The sequence below is a fragment of the Zosterops lateralis genome (assembly GCF_965231275.1).
Source record: "Zosterops lateralis genome assembly, chromosome: 15".
NCBI classification, from domain to species: Eukaryota; Metazoa; Chordata; class Aves; order Passeriformes; family Zosteropidae; genus Zosterops; species Zosterops lateralis.
The window spans coordinates 14,514,978-14,542,431 of record NC_139775.1 but is presented as its reverse complement, the minus strand read 5'-3'; the positions used below and the strand labels follow the sequence as shown (position 1 = coordinate 14,542,431).

At 44.2% G+C, this 27,454-nt stretch overlaps 1 protein-coding gene and 1 long non-coding RNA gene across 2 annotated transcripts in view; both read right to left on the bottom strand.

Annotated features, from left to right (window-relative positions):
* DNAAF8 (dynein axonemal assembly factor 8) overlaps positions 1-27,454 on the bottom strand; it is a gene marked incomplete at its 5' end in the record, with an annotated part of 86,905 nt that overhangs the window by 53,428 nt on the left and 6,023 nt on the right. Inside the window, 6 exons of the mRNA XM_083872312.1 lie at positions 1,389-1,583; positions 6,346-6,501; positions 8,885-9,076; positions 21,393-21,552; positions 23,373-23,726; positions 25,362-25,436. Of these exons, the coding sequence (XP_083728438.1) occupies positions 1,389-1,583; positions 6,346-6,501; positions 8,885-9,076; positions 21,393-21,552; positions 23,373-23,726; positions 25,362-25,436 (1,132 nt within the window). The remainder of the gene's footprint in view (positions 1-1,388; positions 1,584-6,345; positions 6,502-8,884; positions 9,077-21,392; positions 21,553-23,372; positions 23,727-25,361; positions 25,437-27,454) is intronic.
* On the bottom strand, positions 25,797-27,362 carry LOC310915768. Its single transcript, XR_014591216.1, has 3 exons — positions 27,270-27,362; positions 26,790-26,928; positions 25,797-25,928 (listed from the first exon to the last, which is right to left on the bottom strand). It is a non-coding gene; the product is annotated as an uncharacterized lncRNA (long non-coding RNA).

Here is a 27,454-nt window from a genome sequence, read left to right as displayed (position 1 = left end):
CTCATTGAGCTCTGCTTTGGAAATCAGCCTTGCTGCCCAACCAGCTGTGAAAATGTGCCTGTCCCACCCTGGAAATGTCCAAGGCCAGGCTGGCCAGGGCTTGGAGCAGCCTGGGATAGTGGAAGGTGTCCCTGTCCATAGCAGAGGATGGAATGAGATGAGTTTTGAAGTCCCTCCCAACCCAAACCATGCTGTGATTCCATAACTCTGTGCAAAAGCCACAACACACAGTGATCTCAGCCTCACTCAGGCCTGGGGGGCCACAGAGCACTTGAACTTGGGAAGAAAATGTGGTTTTTGAATTGACATCATGTTTTTTCCATGGCATCAAGGCAAAGATCCACCCCCAGAAAGCGCCTGCTATCTTGCTGTTCAATTCCTAATGATTTATAATTCCCCTAATAAAGGATTTGCATAAAAGCCCTGGCTGTTTTAAATGATGCCTTATTTTATGCCTTAAAAGCATACAGCAGATTTATCTTTTACGAGGACGTCAGACTCTTTATGGCTCTTGCTTCTGCTCGAAAGCCACAGTGACTGCAAATCAACAACACTAAGCCTCCTTTTCCTGCACACAAGTGGGATAAACCTTTAGGCAAATTGCTAAGTGCACTGCTAAACCCCTAAGCTTTCATGGCATTGATTCTCACAGAGTCATAGTAATCCTCAAATCTGGTTGAAATGGCAGAAAAGTTCTCGTGCTACATCATTTTCAAAATTAAAACTTCATTGCGAACAAAAATTGCAGGCTTTGCCATTCTCTGGAATTGTGTCCCAAGGGGTTTTATTCATCTAAAATATTGGGAAAAGACCACAATTATCCAAAGGCTGGTGCTGTTGTGAGAGAGAAACAAACAAAACATTTCCTCAAAAGGTATAGAAATCAGGTCATATTAAGTGCTGCTTTGAAAACCCACTTTAAGTATTTACACCAAGGCAGGAAAGGCTGGTAAAGGCTTAAAAGCAGCATTGGATTCCCTCAAGGAATAAATTCCCCCAATTAGTATAAGGAATTCTTGTAACATTTCATTCAGTGGAACATTTGTTATGGAGCACTTGCTAATCTGACAGAAGTGAAAGGTTAATTATTATTCTGCTGATAGACAGCAGTGAGTGCTCCTGGAGATGTTTCCAGGCAGGCAAGAGGTTGGAAGCACTTGATTTGGAGAGGTGCTGTGTCCTTGTAGCTCACACACTTCCCTGGAAATCCACAGATATTAAAATCACAGAACTGAATCACAGAATAGTCTAATATTAGAAGCATTTGTTTTCAAACTCTGTTTACATCCTTTGCTACAGCAAAGGAGAATATCTGTTAACAATGGAAAAACAACTTTTACTGGACCTGATAAAAAATTACCAGAAGTCCAAGCACTTCTGTACAGTACCTGAGGGTCAGGATTAACAGCAGTGATGTTACTGAGCAGGACAGAGGGAATTTCAGGAAGAAGTGGGCACAGCTGGTTTTGGAAGTGAGTGGCCAGTTCATCTCTCCACCAAATAACATCTGGAAGGCACGTAGAGGTCAGAAATGCAGAAATCCTCTGGTAAAACCTGGATATTCCCTGGAGATGTTCTGCAGTCTGCAGAGAGACAGTGGTTAAGAAGGTTTGGTGATGGTTTCAGAACTCTGTACCTTGTACCTGCAGCAGCTCCTCCTCTGTTCCACACAGGTGCCCTCAAGATTCTCCAAACCAACCCCTGGTGTGACACCCTGCACCTCCCAAACCTCCATATCCATCCTCCCATGCTCATCCCATCCCTCAGCTCACAAACCCTGCTCCAAAGCAGATCCCACCACACTCAGAGGGGAAGAAAAGCCCATAAACAGGACCATAAATACAATGAAACATCAATTTCCAAAGGGTTTCTTAGGGATATAAATGAAAACATTTGTTAGTGCCCCATCCCTGGAAGTGTTCAGTGCCAGGGTGCAGAGAGCACTGAGCAATCTGCTTTAGTGGAAATTGCCCCTGCCCATGGCAGAGGGTTGAAATTAGATGACATTTAAAGTCCCTTCCAAGCCAGACCATTCTGTGATGTTTTTTAAGATTGAGGCTAATATGAATAGTGATACATGAATATTGAAGACTGCACTGCTAAACCACAGTTTTCCATCATTTAACCTCCCCTCTAAGCCTCATTGTTCTTTAGGCTGATTCTTAATTAGCAGGATTTTCAGAGAACAAAATCAGTGACCTCAAGGAGACCTAATTAAAAATTAATAGATTCAACAACTGTGCAGAACATCTCTCCACCAGTTACTGGAGGGAAGTGAAGGTCCTGCTCTGCCCTGGGTGACCTCACCTTGGCTCTGGGGAAGTTGTGGGTTATCAGAAGGGTCTAAAGCTGCTGGAGAGTGTCCAGAGGAGGGACATGGGCCTGGGGAAGGGTCTGAGGAGCAGCTGAGGGCACTTGGATTGTTCAGCTGCAGAAGGAGACTGAGGGCAGAGCTCAGCAGGGGCTGCAGCTCCAACCTCTGGGCCAGGGAAGGGCTGGAGCTGGGCCAGGGCAGGGCCAGGCTGGAGATCAGGGAAAGGCTCTTCCCCAGAGGGTTCAGGCACTGCCCAGGCTCCCCAGGGAATGGGCACAGCCCCGAGGCTGCCACAGCTCCAGGAGAGTTTGGACAATGCTCAGGCTCAGGGTGGGATTGTTGGGGTGTCTGTGCAGGGCCAGGGGTGAGACTGGATGATCCCTGTGAGTCCCCTCCCACTCAGGATTTTCCATCATTCTGTGATTATTTCACCTAAAAAAGTGAAGCTCGAGGAGGAAAACCCCAAATCAAAGGACAGAGGTTGGGAGCTCCTCTGAGCCAGCAGAGAATGAAGTGATGGAGGTGCTCAGAGAGGAGCCCTGGAGCTCCAGTGGGATAACTGGGAATGCCTGGGAGATTCATGGAGAGCAGAGACTGTACAAATGTAATTCCCATCAGACACACCTGGAACTGCAGCCTTGTCTATCAGCACACAGGATTACAGGAGGTGAGTGTTTTGGCATTTGTTCTGACAACAAGAAACCAAAACCAGGCAGGGATGTTGAAATCTGCCTCACTTCTCGCAGCTGTTTGGGGGAGGACAGAAATAAAACCATCCTAAACTACCCCAAAAAAACCTGATAAAAATGAGAGGAAACAGCAGAACCACTGGATATAAGAATAGATGCCATCCCAGTTGAATAAACCAAAAGACTTCTTGCTGTGCTAAGAAAAGGAGCTTTTGTCTGGAGAAGCCATTATTATTCTAGTTATAACTCTTACACCTTGGGACAGAGAAATAGAATGTGATAAATAATAAAAGATGCACAGATAACAGTGAAGTGGCCAGTAAATAAGAAATTGATGGCTCAGAGCCCCCTTTTGGGGCTGAAAATGGACTCTGTGCTCTTCACATTAATATTAAAATATCATTACTCATCATGGTTAACATTTACACATACTTGGTCTTTTTGCATAATCCAAAAAAAGTGACTTAAGATCTCCCTAAATTCTTATAGCAAACAGATGGAACAAAAGCACCTGGAAACCCAATCACATATTAAAGGTAAGCCCTGAAAAGTGTCTCTTTGTGCCCATGGGAGACAACTTGAACCAGAATAAGTGCCCTAACAGGATTTTGTTTTTCAATTTAGCCATTGAAAACTTGCACATTGACAAGACAGTGAGAGACTGAGGGCTGCAGTGTGAAGAATAAAGTCCACATTTCTCTCCACAGTAGCTAAAGCTGCCCAAGGGCAGAAACAGGGAGAGACTTGCTGTCATTTTCCTCGTCTCTGCTGGGGCTGACATCCCAACTCTTGTTGTTCCTCCCAGCTCTGATCTCTGCTGGGGAAAGCAGCAGTTCTACAAATGCCTCAGGAAAGAAAGATGGACACAAGTCAGTGCCACCACAAAGAGCCTCTAATGAGGGAGGGGAAACCCAAGTCCTGCTTGGAAGAGCTGCCCCAACCCCTGAAATGTCACTGCTGTGCAACAGAGCTGAGTTCAGAAGTTTTTCATTGTGAAAGTGGGGAGGCCCTGGCACAGGGTGCCCAGAGAAGCTGTGGCTGCCCCTGGATCCCTGGGAGTGTCCAAGGCCAGGCTGGACAGGGCTTGGAGCAACCTGGGAAAGTGGAAAGTGCAGCTTCTTGCAGGGATTTGGACTGGATGGCCTTGAATGGCCCATTCAATCCAAACCATCCTGTGATTCCATGATCAGGACTGGAAAAGCTGCAGTTTGTTCCACCAGGTTGTGATTTAACCCTTCCCAGCTCCAACCAAACACCCAGAGCAGCCTGAGCCCACAGCTCCAAAAGTTCATTCAATTCTGTAACCCTGGGGACATATTTTGAGCATAATCAGTGCTCAATAATTTTGGCCAAGCCCTCAGTTGGAACCAGCAGAGAGCAGCTCAGGCTCTGTCCCTCCATTCCCTTTGCTCCACAGAGGAAACATCCTGAATTCAGTTGCCTTGGAACCAACACCAAGTCCTTGTCCAGTCCAGCACAGCCTGGTCTCTTCAGCCTCTTCCCAGGGCTGCTCAATCACTAATGGAAAAGCTGCTCTGGTTTTGGGCTGGGGTTTTTTTTTTTGGTAGTGTTTTAATCATGACATTTGGTGCCAGCATCCATCATTTATTTTCAGGAGCGCTGGAGCCGCAGCTGTCAAACTCCAGGTTTTGTGATACAACATGGGAAATTCAATCTTTGCTGCTCCCAGGCAGCAGCTGCAAGTGAAGAACATTTGCTGCAGCTGAGGAGGAGATGCTGAAGTGTGTTTTTAAAAACATGTTCACACATCCTGTTCCATTTAGGCTCCCCATGGTGTGGCCAGGAGGTATAATGCAGACACCTGGGGATGAGGCAGGAAAAATAGAGTAGAAAATCCACCACCAGCTCCCTGAAGGCACAAAAGTTGCTTTGAGCCACCTGAGAGGAACTCAGCAGCCTCAGCAGAGCACAGGGCAGCACCTCAAAGGTTCCTCAGCCACAGGACAGTTATTCAAGCAAGTGGCTTTCAGAAGATCTGAGAGATTGTTGTTCCCCACATCCACCTGGCCACATTTCCCAGCAAGAGTCACCCACAGTAAAATAGGTATTTACACCAGGCAAGAGTGGCAATACTACCTAAAAAACTGTCCCCCCCCAAAAAAAAATATCTCCAACCTGTATCAAATCAGGTCTGTGAAAGACAGAACCAACAGAGCAGAGCCCAGAGCTGCAATTTCACAGCTCTGCTGTGCTCAGGACAGGAGTTCCTATCATGTCTTACATCACACATGCCACCTGTATGTGCTGAATTTCCAGCCTGTATGCAAGACCTTCCACTTTTATTGCACAGTTCAGGCTTTAGGGCTCACCAAAGCTGAGGGGACAGGCTCAGCTCCTGCTTCCAGGCCTCAGATCCTGGCAGTCAAATAAAAACAACCCCTCCTTCTGTGCCACACTCTTCACATGGTTAAAAAAAAGGAGGAAAAACCATAACAGGTGCCAAAAGATGTGTCCCCTCCAAATCCAGCTAAATTTCTGCAATGTGAGGTTACAGCTAATGAACAATTGAGAAAAAAATGATGCCACAGAAAGCTGGTTTCTGCTCTGCCCATAATCTAAATGCAGCAAAACTGAGGACAGCTCTGGTTGGCAATTAGCTGTAAGGAACCCTTCAGTCCCACAGCACTGGGCTGTTCCCCCATCCCAGCCTGGGCAGCTCCTGCACTGCTCTGTCCTGCCCTGCTGGAACTGGAGCCTGAGCTGGCACAGTGTCCTGGGTTGTGGTGTGGGATGTACACAAAGTATTTATTCCATCCCCATCCCCATGAGCTGTTGGAACCAGGTGGGGCAGTGTTTTCCCAGGCCCCTCCTTTGGGCTCTTCTGCTCATGGCCCATCAATGCCTTGCCCAGGACTCACAGGGAACTCCCTCCAGGAGCTCTCTCTGTTTAATGGGCCATCAAGGAGCCACTGCACGACTCCTCATCCCATTGGGAGATGCTCCCAATGCCCAGGGGGAGGAGCCAAGCATTCCCACCTGGAGAGAATCTGGGATTTGGGACAGGACAAGCAGCCCTGAGCCACTGGATTCCCAGAGGAGCAGAGCTCCCAGACCTTTCTGTGGGATCACTGCTTCAGGAAGAGCCCCTCACCTGGACTGCTCCCACCACCCTGCTCAGGGTGTGTTCTGACTCTGTCAGTGCTCTTTTGTATTATTGCATTTATTTTATTTTACCTTTTTACCTTTCTTCTTATTAAATTATATTTCTGACTTGGAGCCTCTCACTCGTTTTGCTTTCAAACCACAACACACAGGCAGTGGCACAGGGCAGTGCTGCCTGCCCTATCTGCACAAATACCAGCTGGAAATGCTGCTACTCACCCCTGACTCGTGGATCTCGGGGCAGCTCTGGGCTGAAGGTTCCTCTGGAGGCACCAGGCAGGCGTGGAGGGCCAGACCCTCCTCTCCCCAGGCCTGCTGCAGCCCCACCACCTCAAATGGAGCTCTGGGAACGTCCTTCCTCTCCACAGGAGGCACCTGGAAATCCATTGGAACACAATTCCATTTTTAGATAGATTGAAAAAAAACCTTTTTTTCTTGCTCTGTTGCTTTTGAGTAGAGCCCCACAACAACCCAGGGAGCACTGTGCTTTGATTAGTAGATTAGCTGTGGTTTAGCCAGTAGAAAAATCAATAAAGACCAAATTAAATAGGAATAACACATTGCTTTTGATAAGTCTTAGGATTTATTTTCTCAATGAAGACTTGCAAGCTCTGACTTTCACCAGTTTCACTATGTGGAAGCAGAATAATTCACATTATTTCCCTGGTCCAGCAAGGGGTGAGCACAGAGCTCCTGTCAAGGCTGCCCAGAATGTTCCTGTCACAGCAGCACTGTCACTTTTATCAGTGACAGTGAGATCAACCCAACCGCAGCTCACAAATCAATGCAAAGGGATGATGCCATTCCAAGGGGCTGCTGCAGCCTTCCCTAAGGAACCATTCACTAACAGCTCAAATCCCATCAATCCCCAACCTGGGAATCCCTTTTTAGTTGGGCTGAAGTGATTTCTTTTTCATGGATTCTATTTTCCAGTTTATAGATCTATTTTAAACCAAAAAGGGTAAAAAACTGACTTCTGCAACCCCAAGATATAAATTATTCTCATGAATATCAGTTTAGATCCAGGGAGAAGGTTCCAGTAGGACAGACTATGCCTTGGCTCTTTAGGTTGCTCAAGGTCAGGTGAAACATAATCCACTTTAACATGCAGAACACATGAAAATCTTGATTAAAAGTAAGAAAAGAGAGAGGAAAGACATCTGAAAGAGTCTAGGAAAGCACTGGGATGCTGCAAAATGCCCAGGGCAGTTGGTGAAAAGGGGCAGAAAACTCTGAGAAAGCCAGACACAGGGAATCAGCAAAGCCAGGAGAAAGGAAAAGCAGAGATACCTGATCCAGAACATGCTGTGGTTGGAGAGGAAGGCAAGTCTGAGCTACAGGACTGTAATTCCCTCCCAGGGCTCTGGTGGATACAGAAACTCCAAGTCTTGCTCTCCTGGTTTACACCCTCACCAATCTCTACGTGCATTATCAGCTTTATTTATTTCATCTATAGCCCCAAACCATTGACAGGGAGATAAAGGCCTTTTAAAAACATGTTTTTAACACAGGGGCAGGCTGGATTTTGAAACTGCTGCACAGCTCAGCTGGATCACTCAAACACCAGCACCAAGTCCTCCATTGCTTTAAACACTGGATTCCCATGGGGAATTCTGCACCATCCACTGCTCCCAACATCCAGCACATCTCCAGTGGAATCAGTAAGGATATGCTGATTCACACAGGCCAGTCAATGGAATTCCATGGATCACTAGGTGAGAATTTGGTCTAAAAATGCCTCAACATTTCCAGATCTTTCAGTGAAAAAAAATGCAAACTTCTTCATTGCCATCCAGCAGCCATTTCAGAGCCTGGGTAGAATAAATTGGTGGATTTTACCCCAATTTTTTTTGGCAAAAAGTCCATCTGAACATCTGATCCTACACCCAGCAGAGTGACACAGCCCTGGAAGCTGAGGTCCCTCTCAGGCTCAGACAGAACTGCTAAAAGTCAGAGCTCAGGGGTTCTTTTAATGGGAATAGAACAAGGGGAGAGAGCTCACACTGCAGCTGGTCACAAGCTAACGAGTCTGAATGGAAAAATTCAGGATCCAGGGCTGTTCCAGTGGCAATTTTCATTAGCACTGAACTAACACTAAAGAATGTTAGCAATGTTTTAATGCAAGCAGGAACATCATTAACAATTAATTGCGTTTAAGTGGAGTTTAAGTGATTTAAAAGCCTGGCTGCTCAGGGTGAAATCTACCTTGACTGTGTGGATCAGTATTGGTATCCCAGAGCCTTTCCCAGGGAAAAGAATAAGGACATTGAGCAAGGTGGGAAGGAAAAATATGCACTGGGGAAGAAAAATACACTGTTTTCCCCAAGGAATAAAGGATAATATGGATGGGAAGGAGAGAGGATGGGGTGGTTTCTTTAGAGGAGAAAAACAAGTGAAGCAAAGGACAATTAAGGACTTGTTCACAGCACTCTTGACTATCAGGAAGGGTCTATTCTTATCTAGAACAAGTGATGAAAACCAGGAGCCTGTATCCAAAGCCTAACACCCAACAGTCCCTTTCAACAACTGCAAATCTGGCTGAACAATTTTTCCCTTCTCCATAAACCACACAACCCAGCCCCACTGACTCCAGCGAGACTTTTATTTACACACTCTGAGCTGAACTAGAACATCATTTCTACTTTGTAGCTGTTGAAGTGGGGTAAAAAGGAGATTTCAAGAGTGATGATGTACTCACTGGAGGTCCAAACACAGCCCTCATCACCCAGAGCCTTTTGTGCCAGGTCATTTTACTCACCAGGGACAGCAGCCACGTCACCAGGGCCTGGTAGATGTTGGCTGCTCCCAGCACCTTGTCAGGCACCTGCTCCTCAAACTGATCTGTGGCCACTTGGCCACAACTTTCCAGCCAAATAGTCATCAGCATCACCTCCTCCTTCTCTCTGAGGGCTCCAGGCAACGTGTCAATAGCTGGCAGAAAAGAGGCTTCCTGTCAAAAAAAGATAGCGCAGAAAAGGAAAGTCACTCGGATTCCTGGAAGTATATTCATCATCAGGAATTAATTACACTCATTGCCATCACAGGAGGGGTGTTTAACACCCAGAGAGCGTTTATCAAAGAGGGAGAAGGAGCCATAAAAAGGCAGGTTTGTTCCATCAGTGACACCTGCCTGAGCACTGCAGGGTTTTCTTGGACAGCTGTCACCGTGCTCCTCGTTTAGCCACACACTGCCTGCTGAATGGAAGGTTACACAGTCACAGCTGGAAAAGTGTGATTGAATTTATTCTGTATTCAAGACTCAGTGTTTGGGGTTTGGTTTTTTTTTTTATTAATCACTGAAAAGCCTTCAAACAAGTCTGATAGTGTGAAAACTCATTATTTTCTGCTTCACCTACCATCCCTCATTTCAGAGCTGATGTCACAGTTAAGGGAACTCACCTCCTTTCTTTACCTCAGCATTGATGGTTGGTTATTTAGGATGAAAATTCCCTCTCCTTTAAGAGAACTGTTCAAGACACAACCTCAAGCTTGAACTGTGGCACTTAGAGCTTTTTGTCCTTCCACAGCTGCAGCTGTAATTATTGCCTGCCTTGTTCTTCCTATCTATATTCCCCTTGCTGCCCCTGACATTTCTTTGGTAAATTAACCAGCAAGTTCCTAAAAATCTCAAAGATTCTCCAGTATTGCTTCTCAATAGTATGATCACAGAGTCATGGAAGGGACTTTAAAACTCATCTTTTTCTATCCCCTCCCACAGGCAGGGACAATTTTCACTGGACCAGGTTGCTCCAAGCCCCATCCAACCTGGCCTTGTGTTTTCAGTTGCTCCATGTAGCCCATAATGAGGATTTCTGCCCACACCTCCACACTGAATGAACCTTAATTTGATTTACCTGAATTTACTCTGAAAGCAAAGTAAGCTAAATCCAATTACAGCCACTTTAATTCTGAATTAAAATGTCCAAAAAGGTGTTTCGTGACTAATCCACTTGACAAGTTAATGTAGCTTGACTTTTATGCCGGTCCTCAAAACAGACAACTTCTTAAAATGGTTTAATAAGGAATAAAATGAAAATATCTCTACCATGTCACCCCAATGTTTTGGTACCAAATAAAACTGCAATTAGTAATAAAGGCAAAACAGCCACAAAATTGATAATTAAATTAATAACTTCTCAAATATTAAGACTAATGAACAAAAAAATGAGCTAATCCAGATTAATTCTGGGAAGAACAGCTGAAAAAAGATACAATTGGTGTTTTTTGGGTCTGGCTTCTCACATCCCTGCCCAGTTTACCCCAATCTGCAGAGGAGAGTTCAATTTGCCCACGTTACACTGGCTTTTATTTGTGACAGCATTAGGTGATAAAAAGCCTAAAATTACTCAAATACTGGGCTATTTTTGGTTGCTCTGACTGGAATTGTGCTGTCACTCACAGATAGGCTTGCAGCTGATTGCAGTCAAGCGCCAACAATTACCAAAGAGTAAATAAGATAAAATTTCCTCTTCCCAAATTCTCGCTATTTTATTTTGCAATTATAGTTTATGTCATTACAAGTTCCAGTCCTTCAGCTCAGTTTCCCATCCCCAGCTTTGGACTTTTTTTTCTCCTCCACTGTCTCATAACAACAGTTCAAGGAGGAGCAGCAACCACAGGGAAAAGGAACTGCAAAATAACTTCAGGACAGTAAATAATGCAGTGACAGTGGTGCTGAGCTTCCACAGAGGCTCAATAATCCTAAAGGAAACTACTATTCATTAAAAATTCATTTTAAAAAGTGGCAATTTACCTCCATATTATTATTATGTTAAACCAGAGCTGTTTATGATGACAGCAAGCCAAGGCCTGGTGGACACAAGATTGCCAGCCAAGATTAACATAATTTTGTTTCTAATAAAATAGATCAGAGTGGTTTAAATGATGCTTTTGTTGATGTTTTTTAAAGAGTAGTTAGTATTACTCTTCCTACACATCCATGTTAAATTGGACAAAGAGTTTCAAAGCCTGGGAAACGTTAATGTCAAAGCTGGAATGACCAAGGAAAAGTTTAGGAGCCAGGCAACAACTTCACAAAGATTTCCCAGCAGAATCAACTCATCCAGTCCAAGGAGTTGTCCCAGTAGCAGGATAGGCCAAGGAAAAACCAATTTTTTTTTTACTTTAATAGATACACTCTCTCCTTTTCAGTTAAATAAAACTTCAATATTTCCCTCCCAGCACCTTTTCCAACACTAACGTGGAACCAAGGGAGCACATTCCATCCAAATACTCTCCCTACTCCACTGGACAGCAAAAGCTCCAGCCAAACTGCATGGAAAAGGAAAAGAAGTTAAACTCACAGTCTCCTCCTTCACCACAGAGGAGTGAGTGAGGGGAGGAATAGGAAGACTGCCACTCTCATTGGCTGGAGGTTTAATCAAAATAATTGTTTTCAGCCCTGTCTAAATTTATCCTCCTATGTCATCTGCACCCTAGCTTGGATCCCAGATTTAAGAGGCAATCCCTGATGAATGGCAAATTACTGACTGCAGAAGTCTTTTGCCAAAGGATGCATCTGCTGTGGGTTTGTAAATGTGAGCTGATTTCTAAGTGCTGGAGCAGCTCGAGCTAATTTCTCTAATGAACCTTCCCCTCTCATTCCACAGCTGCTGCTCTGGTGTTCCATGTTCCTGCTCTGCCCTGGACAGAGCTCGTGGTACAAGACAGAACCATGATGATTGTGTGGTTATATCCCTATTTTCCACACAGCCATAGTGGGAAATGTAAGGAGATTCAGGACACATTTAACAATTCTGGCCATCTAAGGCAAAGCAGATTATCACTATTCTAAAAATTCTTGCATTAGATGAAGACATATTGGAAATGTCAAGTGTTTGTTCATTTTCATTCTGTGGGGAAGGAAAAATGATGACAATGCCATCTGTTAGGTGATTCGAAACTCCACATTAAAGCGTGGAATAAACCTTGAAACCATTCAAAAAAAACTGCTTTATCACTGCAAAGTGGGAGCAACGGGTGAGAATGAGGAGAGGAGGATCTGCAGCGCCTGCATGCAACTGGCAGAACACTCTGGAATAAGGAAGTTGACTTTTCCTGACAAAAAAAGGAGAGCACAATTGATGTTTAATGGTCTGAATGGTCTTTCTGTAAATGCATTTCTGTACCAGAGTCACTCCGTGGCACCACTGCCTTTCTCAGCATCGTGCTGAGCTTATGGATCTGAAAAACATGATGGGGGCAAGATGGTATTGAAATTTCTGCTGTGGATGAGCCTCAGATTGCTCAAATGGAGGAATTATGATGCTCCAAAGCAGATAACTCTGCCAAGGGAGATTGCAGGGACTCAGGGAGCTGTGTAATGGAGCATTATTTGCTCTGATCTCCATAGTTTTCAATTCACTTAGGGCACTCCAGATCGTGAGAGTTTAAGTTTAAAATATAATAATAAAGAAAATGTCTTTGCTGAAAGTTTTCTTGCTCTGGACAATTATTCTTAGTCTTGGGTATGAAGAATAAAACCTCTTAACTGCACTGAGGGAATTCTCAGCTGCTTCACTGGAGTTAATGGCTCATCTATCAAAGATGTGGATAAACCCTCTTCCATGGGAGGAAAAGGATCTGGTCCATAATGAGATTTGCTAGCAGAGAGATGCTGTGGATCACACAGGATCAAAATAATTCTGGTCCAAATTCAACAAGTTCAAAAAGCCATTCAAAACAGCTTTTTTACATATAATTTCTTTTTTATTTTTTAAAAATGGGAAATTTTTCTGACAAATCCTCAGCTCAGGTAAACACTGACCTGAGAAGTGCATTAGAATTTAAACCAAAGTAACACTGAGTCTTATTTGAGTTTGTTTGCTTTCTGAGACATAATCATTAAAAAATGAGAAGTGCCTTTTCCATGATTGGTGTTTACACTCCAGTAACACTTGGAGAGGCTCAGAAGGATTCCCAGCCTCATTGTGCTGGTGTTCTGAGCACATGTAACAAAAAGTTCCTCCTCTAATGAGTTTATACTCCTGGTTAATGAGAAGCAGCTGAAATGAGTAAAGGAAGTTTAATTACTTACACATTTCATGTGAGTGCAAGATTGGGAATGGGGAATTTGTGCCTCAGTCCTGGCTCTGGGATGGAAGTCTTTCTCTGTGGAACTGTAAAGTGAGGATAATATTTCCTTATCCTGCTCCCTGTCTTGCTGGATTAATTATCAAGACTCTGTAAAGTGCTTTGAAGAAGAAGAGTGTAAAATTATCAACAAACTGTCAAAATTAACCTCTGTTCTCTTTCCTGCTCCTAAAAGTGTTGTGGCCTCTCAGCCCCCTCAGCGTGTCCTTATCTGCATCTTCCACAACTTGTTCTTCAAAGGATTCCAACCTGCCTCACACAAAAAATGTAATGTTTTCATTCCAGAAAACAGAATGAAACTGTTTCAGGACTTCCAGAACCTCCAAAGGGAAGGGAATTGCAGGTGGTCACTTGGAAATGGTGGGACAGAGTGTGGAATTGGTCCTCAGGCATCTGAAATCTGGGCTGGCATTTGGGACATGCTCCAAGCTGGGTTTAAATCCCATGGAAATGGCTCTGTTTGGATACTCCAGGAGATTCTCAAGGGATGGGAATAAGATAATCTTTAAGATGCCTTCCAACCCAAACCATTTGGGATTGGTTCTGTGATTCGCCATATGTTTATCAACTTGGGGAAAGCCTCGTTTTTTCTTCCTATCTCTTTCTCTCTTTCATGTATTTCCCCTGATACTCTGTGGAAATCCCCAAAGAAATAAAGGAAAATAAAGGGTCTGGGGGAGGAAACTCTGCTCAGCTGCTTTATCAGGAAGTTTTAGCAGAGCTAAAGTGGTTCTGAGCAGTTTTACAGACTGCCAGCTGCCAATTATAACAGATTGTATCCAGTTTGTCACAGGCTCTGTGCTCTTCTCCCCAGCTATAAAACACCCTCCAGACAACCCTTCAGACCTGTGAATTTGTGGCTTTGTGATCCTGAGAACTGCTAAGTGCTTACAGTGTTCCCTGAAGCTGGTGGGAACTCCAGGTGCTTGGCACAGAGCTGGGCAGAGCTCTGTGTTTGCAAAATAAAAATAACTGCACACGATTCTTCCACTCCATAATCTCAGATAAAGCCCTGAATTCCATTCCCTGCCACTGAAAATAATGCCCCATAATGAGTATTTGTGGAATAATGTGTTTACAAGTTGTGACCAAGCTTAATCCCCCTGTGTGCTGAGATTTGGAACATGAGCCCAACCTAAGTAAATGCTGAACAAGAAGGCAGGAGAGAGACCAGGGGTGCAGTTTAAATCCTTGCAGTTCCTTTAACAGACAAGCCTGTACATCTCCTTGGAAAAAACAGAGGGGCAGGTTCAGCCTCCTTTCATCTACAAATAGCATCAGTGATCACAGCCCTGAGGTAAGGCCAGGAGCTGGGAATTCTATTTTGATATTTCCAAGAGAGAGAATCAAGGCACAAAGTGTTTGTTTCTCTGTGTAATTAAACGTGACTGGCACTTGTTCAGAGCAAACCCAGGGCAGCTCTTCCTGCTGCCAGCACAGGGCCTGGCACACAGCAGGACTTGAGGAGACAAAAAGCCCAGAGGTGGTTTTGTGTCCTCTTGCCCTCTCCAGAATGAGAAATAGAATTCGGCTCGTGGACATTTTTATATTATTGTCTTCAAGTTTAATGTGAACATCCTGCTAATGTGAATGGAGGAGTATTCAGGACCTCTACTGGCAGCAAGTTCATGCATGGAATCCTGGAAACTCTGCTCCTTTTCCCTGTATTAACCTTTCCCTTAAGCAACAGCAACGAATGTTCCCATCTGTCAAACTCAGGCAGGAGTGGATTGAGGAATAAGCCTGAACTCATTTTAATCACTTCCAGGATATGCCGAGGAATATAAAGGATTAAATAGCTCACATTATCCTGGGGCCTTTTCAAATTGCAGTCAGAGAAAAAGCACTGCAAGACCTCATTGCTTTGTAAAGCCCTGGTTCTTCAGTTCCTTCCACAGCTGGAAAAAGCACAAATGTGGGAGCCCTTGGGAAGCATCAGAGTGGGTCTCCAGGTTTACATGGAAGGTTCTCCATGGTTTTTTGGTGATCCTGTTGAATTCAGGATGAATTTCCTGGTTCTGAGCATTCCTACAGCAATTTGTCTGGGAAATCTCTTAAAGCAGCCAAAGGTTATGAAAGCAGCTTGACTGTGTGGCTCTTGGAGCTGCTCTGGTGGTGTGAGCAGGACTGGGCAGAGGAGCCATGAGGATGGGAAATACAACCTGCCCTAACAGTGCCTGGGCACTTCCATCCCATTCCTGACTCTGGGACAGGGAGAGCAAACTCCTCCTGAGTGGAGGGAGGTGTTTATAACACAGACACCTCAGGCCTAGACCCTTTTCTTGCCTCTTAAGGCAAATCCTTAGGTCAGATCTGAGCTCAGCTCCTGGGATTTGTGCCCAGAGCCAGGGACAGCAGGAAGCAGCTTCTCCACCAAAGTGCTGTGCCAGCAAATCCCCCCATTTGCCTTCCCTGGCACATTGTGAGAAGATGAAGAGGAGGCCAGAAACACAGGCTCTGTGCCAGCTGCCAGCCACCCATGCTGAAAAAAAAAACATTTCCCTGGGATCTTCCACCAATTCCAAATGCTGTGTGCTGGGCTGGTGGCACAAACAGGAATCTTGGCCTTCTGTCTCTGTGTGCTAAGTTTAACTCCATCTCTAATTGCCTTAGTTTATTTTTAAGCCTTTCTTGAGTCGAGGCAGCGGGTTCATTAAGTATAAGAGATTTTAATCTTGTTTCAGGAACTCATTAAATGCCTGGCAGGGAAAAAAAAAAAAAAAGAAAAAGGAGGAATTCAGGAGCCATCTGGTGGCTGTTGGGCACAGCACTGCTGGCCAGAACCTTGGCATCAACCCAGCAGGGAGAGCACCTGGAGCCAAGCAAAACCCAAACTCAGCTCTGGTGGCTGAAAAAAAAATTAGTGTAGGAAATATTCGGTGATTTTTTTACAATTAATGGGGGGTTTAAAGCTATATTAAAATAATAGTAAGGGATAAATGTTGTTATAATTACATTTACAAAGATGCAGTTGCTTTGGTCCAGTGTCTATGAAAATATTTGGTTACAGGTGATTTGTACTACCAGGATCACCTCTGGAGTAACGCAGATACAGAAAAATTCAACTACTGTGTCACAAAGTCGTTATAATCAGAAAAAGATTTGATAAGTTTCCTCAGCTTTTCCAAATAGATGCACTGCACCACATTTTGGGGGATAAATTGGCATTTCTGTAAGGAAGTGACACAAAACCTATTCCTTCATGAATATTCCTCATTCCTTCATGAGTGGTTGATCAGGTCTTTGTCCATTCTTTAAGGGGAGACATTAATTTGACTTTCTTACAGTCCTTTTCCTTATGCATTTTCCACCCAGCAATAAAAGTGGTGTATTTTTAAATAGTGCTGAGGCCATCACCTCAGTGCAGTCATGAGAGCAGCTCCAGCAGAGCTGGGGAGGGGCCCAAGTGCCCTGGTCCAGCAGGTGAAGTGCTGGGTTGGGATCCTGGGATCCACAACGTCCTTGAAGAACCCAGAGATGGAAGAAAAGGGCAATTTCCAATGCTGATGTCAGCACCATCGCCCTAAAAAGATCAAAAACACCCGTGGAACAGCAATGGCAATCACAGGCACCTATTTAAGGAAGACAGGTAAAGAATCAAAAGCATTTCACTGACAATTTGCAGATCAAGGCACCTCCTACTTAAAAATAACTTTTGGGGCCAGTAACTGAACTAAAAATATTTGCATAAGTTTTGGGAATCAATCCCTCCTTTCGGGCAGACCATGATGATGCAGGATAAATGTCCCAGTAGCAGAATGTGCAGCACTTCAGCACCACTCTGGGTGGTAAATATGGATTTTTGTCAGGGATTTTCCCCAGAAGAAATATCAGATCAAAGAGAGAATGAGGCCATCAAAGGGTAAGGAAGGATTTGACCACAATCTGTTGGTAATTTTGTGGCAATGCAAGTAGAACATCTTGTGGCTGGGAATTCTCCCTGACACCAAGGCGTGTTAACATAAAGAACCTGCTGATTTTGACAAAAAGGTGATGGAGCCTGTGTTTACAAGATGGAAAGGAAAGTACCCACATCATCTATTTGTTAAGGTAGAATGACTCTGTTGTCCCTGGATGTTTTGGTTTTGTAAGGCAGCTGTAAGGCTAAGCTGCAATGAGATGAGGATCATGGTAATGTAATTACTGATACGAGGTTAGCCCAAGTGATTGTGAATGCCAAGAAAAATGAGATGCCACAGTATGAGTCAACACATTCATTTCCCAACCACTCTGGCTGGGTAAGGGAGATAAAACTCTGTTTATAAGGGGCTGGGTTACAAGGTGGCTCCTAATAGCTCTCCAACAACATTATCTTGTTCTGCCATATCATGATAAAGCAATAAATGGAGAATCAAGCTGAAGCCCTGCTGAAAGCACCTACTTTGTCCCAATAATAAAAGAGATGAGTGCAAGCTAAATTGCAGTTGTTCTGTGTTAAATGAATTCCAGGGCTGGATGGGCCATGCAGGGGTTTGGCTGCAGTTGCTCAAGGCCAAAGCTCAGGGGTTTTATCTCACATGGGGCTGCTGGGAAAGGAGCTCTGTGAAGCTGCTTTATCACCAGAGACATTTCCCTTGGTCTTGGACAAGCTGCAGAGCAGCTCTACCTCTCCCTGGCCTCACCTCCCTCACTTCACTGCCTGCTCTGACTTTGTGGCTCCAGCTCAGCCCTGTCCCATCACTCCAGACCCTCTGGGTGATCACTGGGCTGACCTTGGGTCCTGTCCCTGCCTTGGTTTTTTGCTCTTCATCTTGGACCTTCCTCATTGCCACACATTTGCCACAACTGGCCACCCTCACTGGAGCTGCTCTGCTGCTCCTTTGGGAGCACTGCCCTCCCTACCTGCCCTGCTCTCACCTGCAGATCCTGCTTTGTCTTCCCCAAAGGCTTCTCACTGCCAGAGGACAGGGTTAGATGGGATTTTGGGAAGGAATTGTTCCCTGGGAGGGTGGGGAGGCCCTGGCACAGGGTGCTCCTGGATCCCTGCAAGTGTCCAAGGCCAGGCTGGGATAGTGGAAGGTGTCCCAGGGGTGGGACAGGATGGGATTTAAGGTCCCTTCCCACCCAGAGCAGTCTGGGATCCTGTGATATCCACCCTTAGAATAACCTCATTGTGCTGCTCCTGACATAAAACTCAGCTCTGAGCCTGGCAAAAGTTACCACCATTATCTGGATCCCACCTAATGGGAATGTGACAGGAAAACAACATCAGCACTGAGTTACTTATCATAATAAGCAAGATGAATGAAGAGGCAGATCAGACCCATTTCATTTTACATCCTCCATTTAACTGCTTTACATCCTGTGAGCATTCCTTCTGTCTCCCTCATCAATAACGCTGCTCAAATCATGAAACAATCCCTCTGTTGTTCCTTTTAAACTATTAATTCATCCTGGCCCTACAGCAAGGATCACACCACCACTCTGCTGGCTTTCACAGAACTCCAGGTGCTTGCATCAGTTCTGAAAAAATCCAAAGGTTAAAATGTGGTTAGGGGATCCAACTTCAGAAGAGATCAACTCATGCCAGTTTTAAATTTCACCAAAAGTTTGGATGGTGCAGAGAAAAAAAACACCAAAATGTAGCATTAAAAAAATCAGGCTTTTCCCTGCATTATTTTTTAAACTAAGAGGTGATCCAGATCACCCAAGTATTCAGACACCTACAGACATGGACTTGAATTCTTAGCAGAATTCTTAGCAAGAACCCACTGGGAATTTCCCAGGGAATTGGCACTTGCATGTCTGGAAAATCCACTGGATCTCAGCCCCTTCTTCAGCAGCTGAAATGCCCCTGGAAGTGAATTTTCAGCCTCTCAAGTCACCTCTCCCCAACCCTGACTCTCAGAGTGAATCTGAGGACAGAGTTTGACTGAACTGGGTTAAGAAAAAGGAGACAGTGCATTAAATCTGCTTTTACATTTTAGACAAGAACTCTAATGTAACCCTAATGCAGCTTTTTAAATTTCCTTTGCCAGTCTTTCCCAGCACCTCAGCTACAGTAATTGCAGAGTTTCTAAACTTTCCCTCTGATTATTATTCAATTCAATTATTTATGTACATTATAAATGGTCAGAAGAATTCTGGAAACTGTGACAAGTGTTCCAGATCTGAACATCTATCACTGCCAAAACAAAGGACTTACAAAACAAATTTGCAAGTGTGCTACTCCCTCAAACACTGGGGCTTGTTCTTTGAATATATGTGTTTATATATAGATATTAGATCTTTTCACTGAGACATAGCTGCCAAATTACAGGGGCTTTTAGTTTTAAATGTCAAAACAGTCAAGTTTTTCTGTCTGGGCTCATAAAAAAAAAAAAGAAAGAAAAGAAAACCTTGTTCAAACTCAAAGGAAAAAAAATGCTGCTATCAAAGGGAATTTCAAGTAATCTTATAAAAGACTGTTGTATTTGATAGATTATGTTGATACATTTTTAGTCTAAATTTTAATAATGAATATTTCTGAATAAGAACTAAGAGCAGAGTTGCCCAGATGACATGGTTATTATGGGTTGTGCTGATTTGTTTTTACCATCAGTGCCTTGGGAGGTCAGGCAGGCTCCCCTGGAGGCTGGCACTTAGTTTGGGATCTTGGAATGGTTTGGGTGGGAAGGACCATAAAAATCATCCCATTTTACTCCCTGCCATGGGCAGGGACACCTTCCACCATCCCAGGCTGCTCCAGCCTGGCCTTGGACACCTCCAGGGATCCAGGGGCAGCCACAGCTTCTCTGGGCACCCTGTGCCAGGGCCTGCCCACCCTCACAGGGAAGAATTTATCCCCAAAATCCCACCTTAACCCTCTGGTTAAACCCACTGTCCCTTGTCCTGTCACTGTGTCATGAGTCCCTCTCCCTCTTTCTGGGCCCTGGGAGCAGTTTGCACAGGCAGCAGGAGCTGAGAAATGTCCCTGTCCCTGCTGCCACAACTGGAACATCATCCCATCCCTAAGGGGAATATTTACAACTCCAGTTCCAGCACAGATCCACCCTGAGCTCTGCTCCAGACAAAGCACATCACCCAACCCATCCTCGTGTTATTGGCATCAGCGCAGCAAATATGGGAAATGAGCAAACACAGAGTAATTCTGCATTGTCTGGTGCATTGTCAGGAAGGAGAAAGCAAAGCCCACGTGGATTTCTGAGGAGCAGGAGAGTGTTTGCAGCTTCACAAGGGCTAACTGGAAGTGGGTGGTACCTGCCAGAAGCCAGGGAGGAGCAAGTCCAAAGGATCCACAAGCTTTACACTCCAGAGCAGAGCTCTGGGCACTGTCCTTGTCAAGGCAGGCTGGCAGAGGGAAACTCAGCTGGGAGCTTTTTAGTCCTTTACTCCTCCTCATTGACTAATCCAATGCTAAATAAAATGAGCTTTCAAATCTCCACAACCACAGCAATCAATTTGCAAATCAAACCTGAATGGTCCAGCCCCAAATCTAGGGCTGTGAAGTCTTTGAGCTTTTGTACTGACAAAAGAGCTTTGTGATTGGCATTAACCCAAATAAATCATTGTGGTGGATTCGTGGTGGTTCTGCTGTTTCTCAGCTCCTCTGACCTTCTCACCTGGCCTTGTGTTCAGCAAAATCAGTGCATGGATGGATGAAGGACTGTTTGTCACAGAATCATGGAATGGGTTGGGTTGGGTTGGGAGTGATCCTAAAGCTCATCTCATTCCAGCCCCCCTGCTAAAGGGCAAGGACAGAGATAAATCTTCTGAGGAGTAACAGCAGCCCTGTCCTCCAACTCATAGTTAGGCTGTGGCTAAAATCAGAATAGTTTCATGCCCCCTTAATCAGGAGTAAAACCTATTATTAAACCCACAATCTTCAAAACCAATCCACAAAAGTGAACTATAAAGCTGCTGGGGCAGAGAAGAAGGCAGGACTCAGCAGAGACAGCAAAAATACTTCACGTTTTTAGGAAAAGTTATGAAAATTCATGTGGGAGACTCTGGCTGCTGTGAAGGAGATGACACTGAGGCCAGGTCAGAACTGGGGGCAGCTGCTTGGGCACCTCTCCCTGCCCAGGAAAGTGGAGAATTCTTCTCCTTTAGTGTGAGAAGAGCTGTAGGGCTGCTCCTCTCCTCAGCTGATGGTGCTCCATAACAAACATATTTGAAACAATGCAATAAAAAATGACCTTTTGCCCCTGCCAGCCCCAGGCTGAGGCACTGACCGTGTGGAACAGGAGTGGGGTGTTCTCTGCCATGGGCTGCTTCCCCCACACCGAGAGCTCAGGCTGCCACTGCTCCAGCTGCTCCTGCACTCTGCATCTCCTCTGCCTCTCCTCCATCTCCTCTTCCTTTTGGGACAGCTCTCTTTCACTTCCTTCTCTCCTGAAAAATACACAGATTACTTCTCACTTGGGAAAAAAAGCTCCTTGTTCATCTGGTTGCACTTCTTTTTTTTTTTCTCTCGTATTTACACCATACACTTGAGGGGGAATCATGACATGAGAGGCTAAAATAGATTTGGAATGAAATTCTGGTGTTTGTGGGGGGATACAAGAACTTGTCAGTGAATTAAATAATCTCTCTAAGAAGGAAAAAAAACTCAAAGAAAAGGAACAGTGATCAAACTTCTGATAAGTGGTGATGATCTATCTGGAGATGAAAACTCCTTTAAGCAGAGATGTGTTTGTGTCACTCCCCATCTCCACACCAAGATTCCCAATCTAAATCCATTTCCTTTCCCATCTGCTATAGGATATGACAGAGATAAAGTTCCCCTGACCCCAAGACCTCCCATTGGATTTTATCTGCCATTTCCATGGCAAACACAAAGTTCAGCTTTTTCTGAATTCCTCCAGCCCCAGGTGCCCCAGCAATAATTAGAATAGCAAGAGAAAAAACTGAAATCAGTTAAAATCACTGAGTTATCACTCAGAGACAGTAAATAACCCACATTCTTGCCTGCCCATGGGCTGCCATCTCAGGCTAACCAAAATGGAGTTTAGTATTTCTCATGGAAACAGGAATGGAGTTTAGTATTCCTGATGGAAACAATGAGCTTAATGTCAGGAACTCCAGAGGGAAAAACCCCTGCAACCAACCCCGTGCCTTTTGCAGCAGGTACACAGGAGCTGAGGTGTCTAATGGCAGGGCAGGCAAGTGTTTAACTCTGACACAGTAATAGTCTCCAGAGCAGGCAGATCCTGATTCTTTCCAGGGCTCATATGTCAAAGTCAGAATGTTAAATTTCACTCTGAAAATAGCAGGATATAACCTTTGAAAAGGCAGCATAATGGAGCTCTCCCAAACAGTTGGGCACGTGCACCTGATTTCACTTTGAAATTAGACCTTCTGCAGAATACACTACATTTAACTAAGCCCAGGGAGGCAGAGGCCCAAATAACTCTGCAATTTCCTCAACTGATATCACACTTATTTCTGTTTTTTTAAAGCTTCCCAAGATATTCCTGTGACGTTCCTCAAGGGTGTAGTTTGTAACTCCAAGAACCTGCACTTTTCTTGTTGGCAAAGAGTCAGAATTCCTTTGTTTGGAAGAAAAAAAAAATTACAACGGGAGACTGAAACATCTTCCAGTTTGTAAAAGGTGTTTTAAACTCAGACACAGAATAAACCATTTTCCATCCCTTCCGGGAACACAACAAAAATAAGCTTAAATTGGAGAGGGGATAATTTAAATTAGACTTAATGAAAAGCTTTACAACTCTAAGGATAATCAAACAGCAAAATGTACTACCTGGGAGTCAAGGAATCCTCACCATTGAGGATTTCAAGAGCAAGTTCTATAAAGATCTGCCAGGAGATATTAGATTTTACCTCACTCTTTATTGGCACAGGGAGACTGACCCTTCCAGACCTATTTTCTAGGAAGCTGTGCTTAGGAAATCTCAGGGCTGTTGTTCCTAAAGGAGATCAATACTGCATTATCCTCTTCTTCTGGAGAATAAAAGCTAAAGGAAAAGGCTCAATTTCTAATGTCAGAAGTGCCAGAGCTCATCTAATTCCAGGCCCCACTGAGGCTGCTTCTAAACCTCCCAGCAGGAGCTGCCAGGACTGTTGTTCTTTCCAGGTAACAAAACCAGACACCCTCTTGCTCCAACTCACAGCCCAGGTGAGCAATTTTCTTTAATCCTGGACAATCAAAGGAGCCACATCCAAACCCATTGATTACTTTTCCTGTGGGATACCTTGGCAATTCTGCTGTAATTAGAGGACACTCTGGAGCATCTCCTGCATTTTGAATTTTCTCAGCTTCCATTTTGTTCTCTTTCTCTGTCTCAGCTCTGTTGCCTCCACAGCTTGAAAAGGGAGGACTTTCCTTGGCTGGTTCCAATTCCACCAATTTCCTGGGAACCACCTCATTTGTCTCTTGCCTCACTTCACAAGGTTGGTTTTGATTTTCATGAGAGGAACCTGTGTCTTGCAGCCTTTCTGGGTGCAGTTTCTCAGCTGGAACAGGAGCTTTATGGAGAAGCTCCAAGGCCTCTTTACGGGCTGCTCGGAGCTGTTGCAGTAACAAGCTCTTCCCTGAGCAATTCCTCCTGCAAAGGAAATAAAAACCTGATTTCATCAAGATAAAACATTATAGGGATAAACTCAATCTCTGAGGAACTTCTCATATGATGAGAGCTCAAAACAAGGACTGGGCATCTACAGGAATAATAACTGTGGGTGACAGCAGCCCCAGCACTCAGGTGACACAAGCAGGGCCAGAACACAAAAATTGATCTTCCTGGCAGTTTATTTATCTCTTCTGCATTCAGGCACAACACAAACACCTACCAGAAGAGCCCTGAACAAATGTTGGCATGGAAATCAGAGCATATAGATTTTTGTTCCCTTCAGATACAGGGGGTGGGGTTCAAATACATGAAAATGAAAAGTTTTTCTAATAATTATTAAAATTTTTGAATGTTTGGCTTAGTTTCCTCAATGAGATTGCTAAACTGTCAGCAAGCACATTACTGTGGTAGTGGATTATCCTGTCATGACATAATCTATATGCACAGAATAATAATTCCTGTTTAAGAATTTGTTCCAGATAAAAATGAAACTGGATAGACCCCTGTGAATGAGACCAGAATCCTGCCCTGCTGAGACCAAGAGGATTTCTTATTTATAACCAGAACTGAGCAGCATTTGCCAGGCACCACATTTGTGCTTGTTCTTTAGCAACGTTAAGGTGAATCAAAATCCAAGCTCTGCTCTCCATCCCTGCAGATTTCCACTGATGGAACTGCTGAACTTGTGTCAGTGCCAGGGAGAGTTCCCCAGGCACCCCCTTGTCCCTGCTTTTTACTGCTTCTGGATTAGATGTTCTAAATTACATTGTCTGGGCTCTGTTCCTTGTCAAATCATCTCTTCTTCCAAACCATTAAAAGAAGTGTAAGTGGCTGGCACAACAAGACACACGTTCTGCCTGTCCCCTGCTCTGCTGTGGTTTGAATTTCCAGGCTGCAGAATTCCAAATGGAACCCAGAGCATGAGTGCAGGAAGGTGGTTAAATTTGACACCTTCACATGAAACAAATGTTTAACAATCTATGGATATGAATCCAGGAGTTTAGCAAGTAAAGGCTGACATCTGTGCCTGTTGAGGAATTTACACTTTAGGATTTCACCCATCACACTCTCTCCCCTTTCCCCTCCAATTAAGGAGAATTGGGAGGGTCCTTGCCCATACAATATAATCAGTATTTCTCTTTAAATCTCTATCCATTCTAGCCTATTTTATTATTTCTAAAAATAAAGGTTTGTCTGAGTCAACTCCCTACAACATTTCCAAAGTTTGGTTCTGAGTCACGTCAAACACAGTTCTGGTGTCACTCACAGAGGGCTGGAGAAAAAGGTCACATTTTCCAGCCCCCAGGGCACCTCTGGCTGTGTTTTGAGCTGTCCCAAGCAGCTGGACAGGTGTAAATATTGATCCTCAAGGACCAACAACTCTCTAGTTTTGGTAGCTTTACCATGCAACAGGAGAAGAGTGACCTCCTGGGGCCACAAGGGAGCACTTTCATCACTGGCTTAATTTTTTTTTTTTTTTTTTCTGTGAATACCAGTAATGGAAATATTTAAGTCCACAAGCTTTCACTCTGATCGCTGTAAGGGCAATTATTTTAGTTTCAGAAAAAATGAACATCATATCACTTGAAACACAGTCCTGGTAAGGAATCTTACATTCTCCTTTCTGCTTCATCCTTAATTGTCACAGTCTCTTCTTCTTCAGAGGAGGAGGAGGAGTTGTCACTTGCACTGTAAAACAATCAGACCATATTAATTAACCTGTTCCAGATGAGTGTTGACTCTTGGTCATTTCTAAGATGCAAATTTAGAAAATGAGGAAAAAGGGAGAGATACTTCCAGGGAAGATCTCCAGGTGTTATGGAGGTGTTCTTTGCACTAGCAAAAAGAAAACTCAAATATTCAAGCAACTAGACCAAAATGTTTATTATCTAGTAGCTTTTTATTAACTACAAGGTTTCTTCTTACGACAGAGGTGTGAAAGAACATTTTTAAAGTTACATTTCACAAGTATGAGATTCAGAAAGGTTTAAGTTTCTCACTTTTTATTACTTATTTCTCACTCCCAATAAAGCCAGGATTTACCTTTGCTCCCGTTCAGGGACTGTCACTGACTTTTGTGTCTCATCATCTCTCAAATCCATGGACACAGCTGCAGGTTTTGGCAGGCCCTGGAAACTCATCCTCAGAGAACTTGGTGGGGATGAGAGCAAGGCAACATTCCTACAGATAAAAAACACCATCTCAGCATTTTCTCTGCCTTATCCACCCAAGGAATCCTGCAGGGAGTGGATTAGGATCAAAACTGGACTGAGAAAGGAGCTTTGTGCTGGGCTGCCACACAGATTCCAACCCTGCTCCTGCCTGCTATCAAAATTCAAGGATTCAGCTTCCCCCAGGAATAAAGATCACAGGCAGGATGAAGAGGGATATTTAGCTCTCAAAATGTGACACCACCAAATTGTTCTGGAGAACAAAGGCAAGCACCAGAGAGATCACAACTTTTAACATTTCAGTTTAAGAACAAGTTCCCCTTTCCTCTCTGTCTCTTCTGGAAATTCCATTTTATCTTCCCAGGCATACAAAGTGCAAATCATCTCTGCTCTGGCAAGGAGGATATTTCCCACTTCCCCTCCACTTTTTCACGCATTATTTTCTCTGTGCTGCCACCATTGATGTTGTTCCCTCTGAAGAAAATGCTCTTCCTTCACACAGAAACCTCTAAGAAGTACTGACACCTCCACTGAGACCCACAGAAAATAATTTTGTGTATTTTTGCTCAACTGAGGTACCAGTAAGAGAAATGAGTACCCTAGATGACAAAAAAGGTGAGCAGGATAATTGTCTCAGCCTCATTTTCCTGCCTTTCCCATTGATCCCAAGTGTCTGGTAAGGTTTAGACAAAGGCTGATGGAGAATGCCAAGGTGTTTATCATCAACTGGAAATGAATGACTCAGTATTCCAATTCCAATATCAGCTTTCTGCAAGGCTACAGAGAAAAACCTCTGTGGAAGAGCAGGAGCTCCCCAGAATCCATTCTGGCAGTCAGGATTAGCTGGGATATGTGACAGAAAAGGACCTACTCATTGTCCTGCTGTGCCTGGAAGGAGCAGAGCTTGGCTGAAAGCCTCTCACAGGGAGAGGACACTCCCCTGGACTGCCTGGCACACAGTTCTTTCAGCCTTTCCATCACCTCCTCTTCAGATTTCCTCCTGAAGGTCTCTGTGGAAGAGCAACAAAACACCAATCAGTTGTGGTCTTTTGCCATGGAATCCCCCAATATTCCTCATATTCACATTGCTCCTTTTCCTACAGCCTGGCAGCAGGGGAAGGATAAAGATAATGCTGTAACCGGTTTGTCTGGCCCGTGGCAGGCTGAGAAGCACTGGCTTCAGGCTAAGAAACCTAGATGAAATCTTGAAGGAAGATAATTAAACATGTTTTAGAAGCGTTTAAAAAAACCCACTCTGATTTCTGCATTCAAAATTACGCCGCAGGGAATGACTTAAATACAGGAACCTGAGTTTTATTTATTTTTATGCACTTTCAACTGGTGACATTACCATAATCTGCTGGGAAGAAAGGAACTCCTGCACGAGTTTTATCTCCCTGCTGCTCCAGCTCCTCAAGATTCTTGTCTACATCCCATTTTTCAATATTCTGAAAGAAGACAAGAGAAATGTGATGGAAAGTTTATTCCCAAAAGACCACCCCTAATTTCAGTGCCAGCTTGCCTTCAGCAATTCCA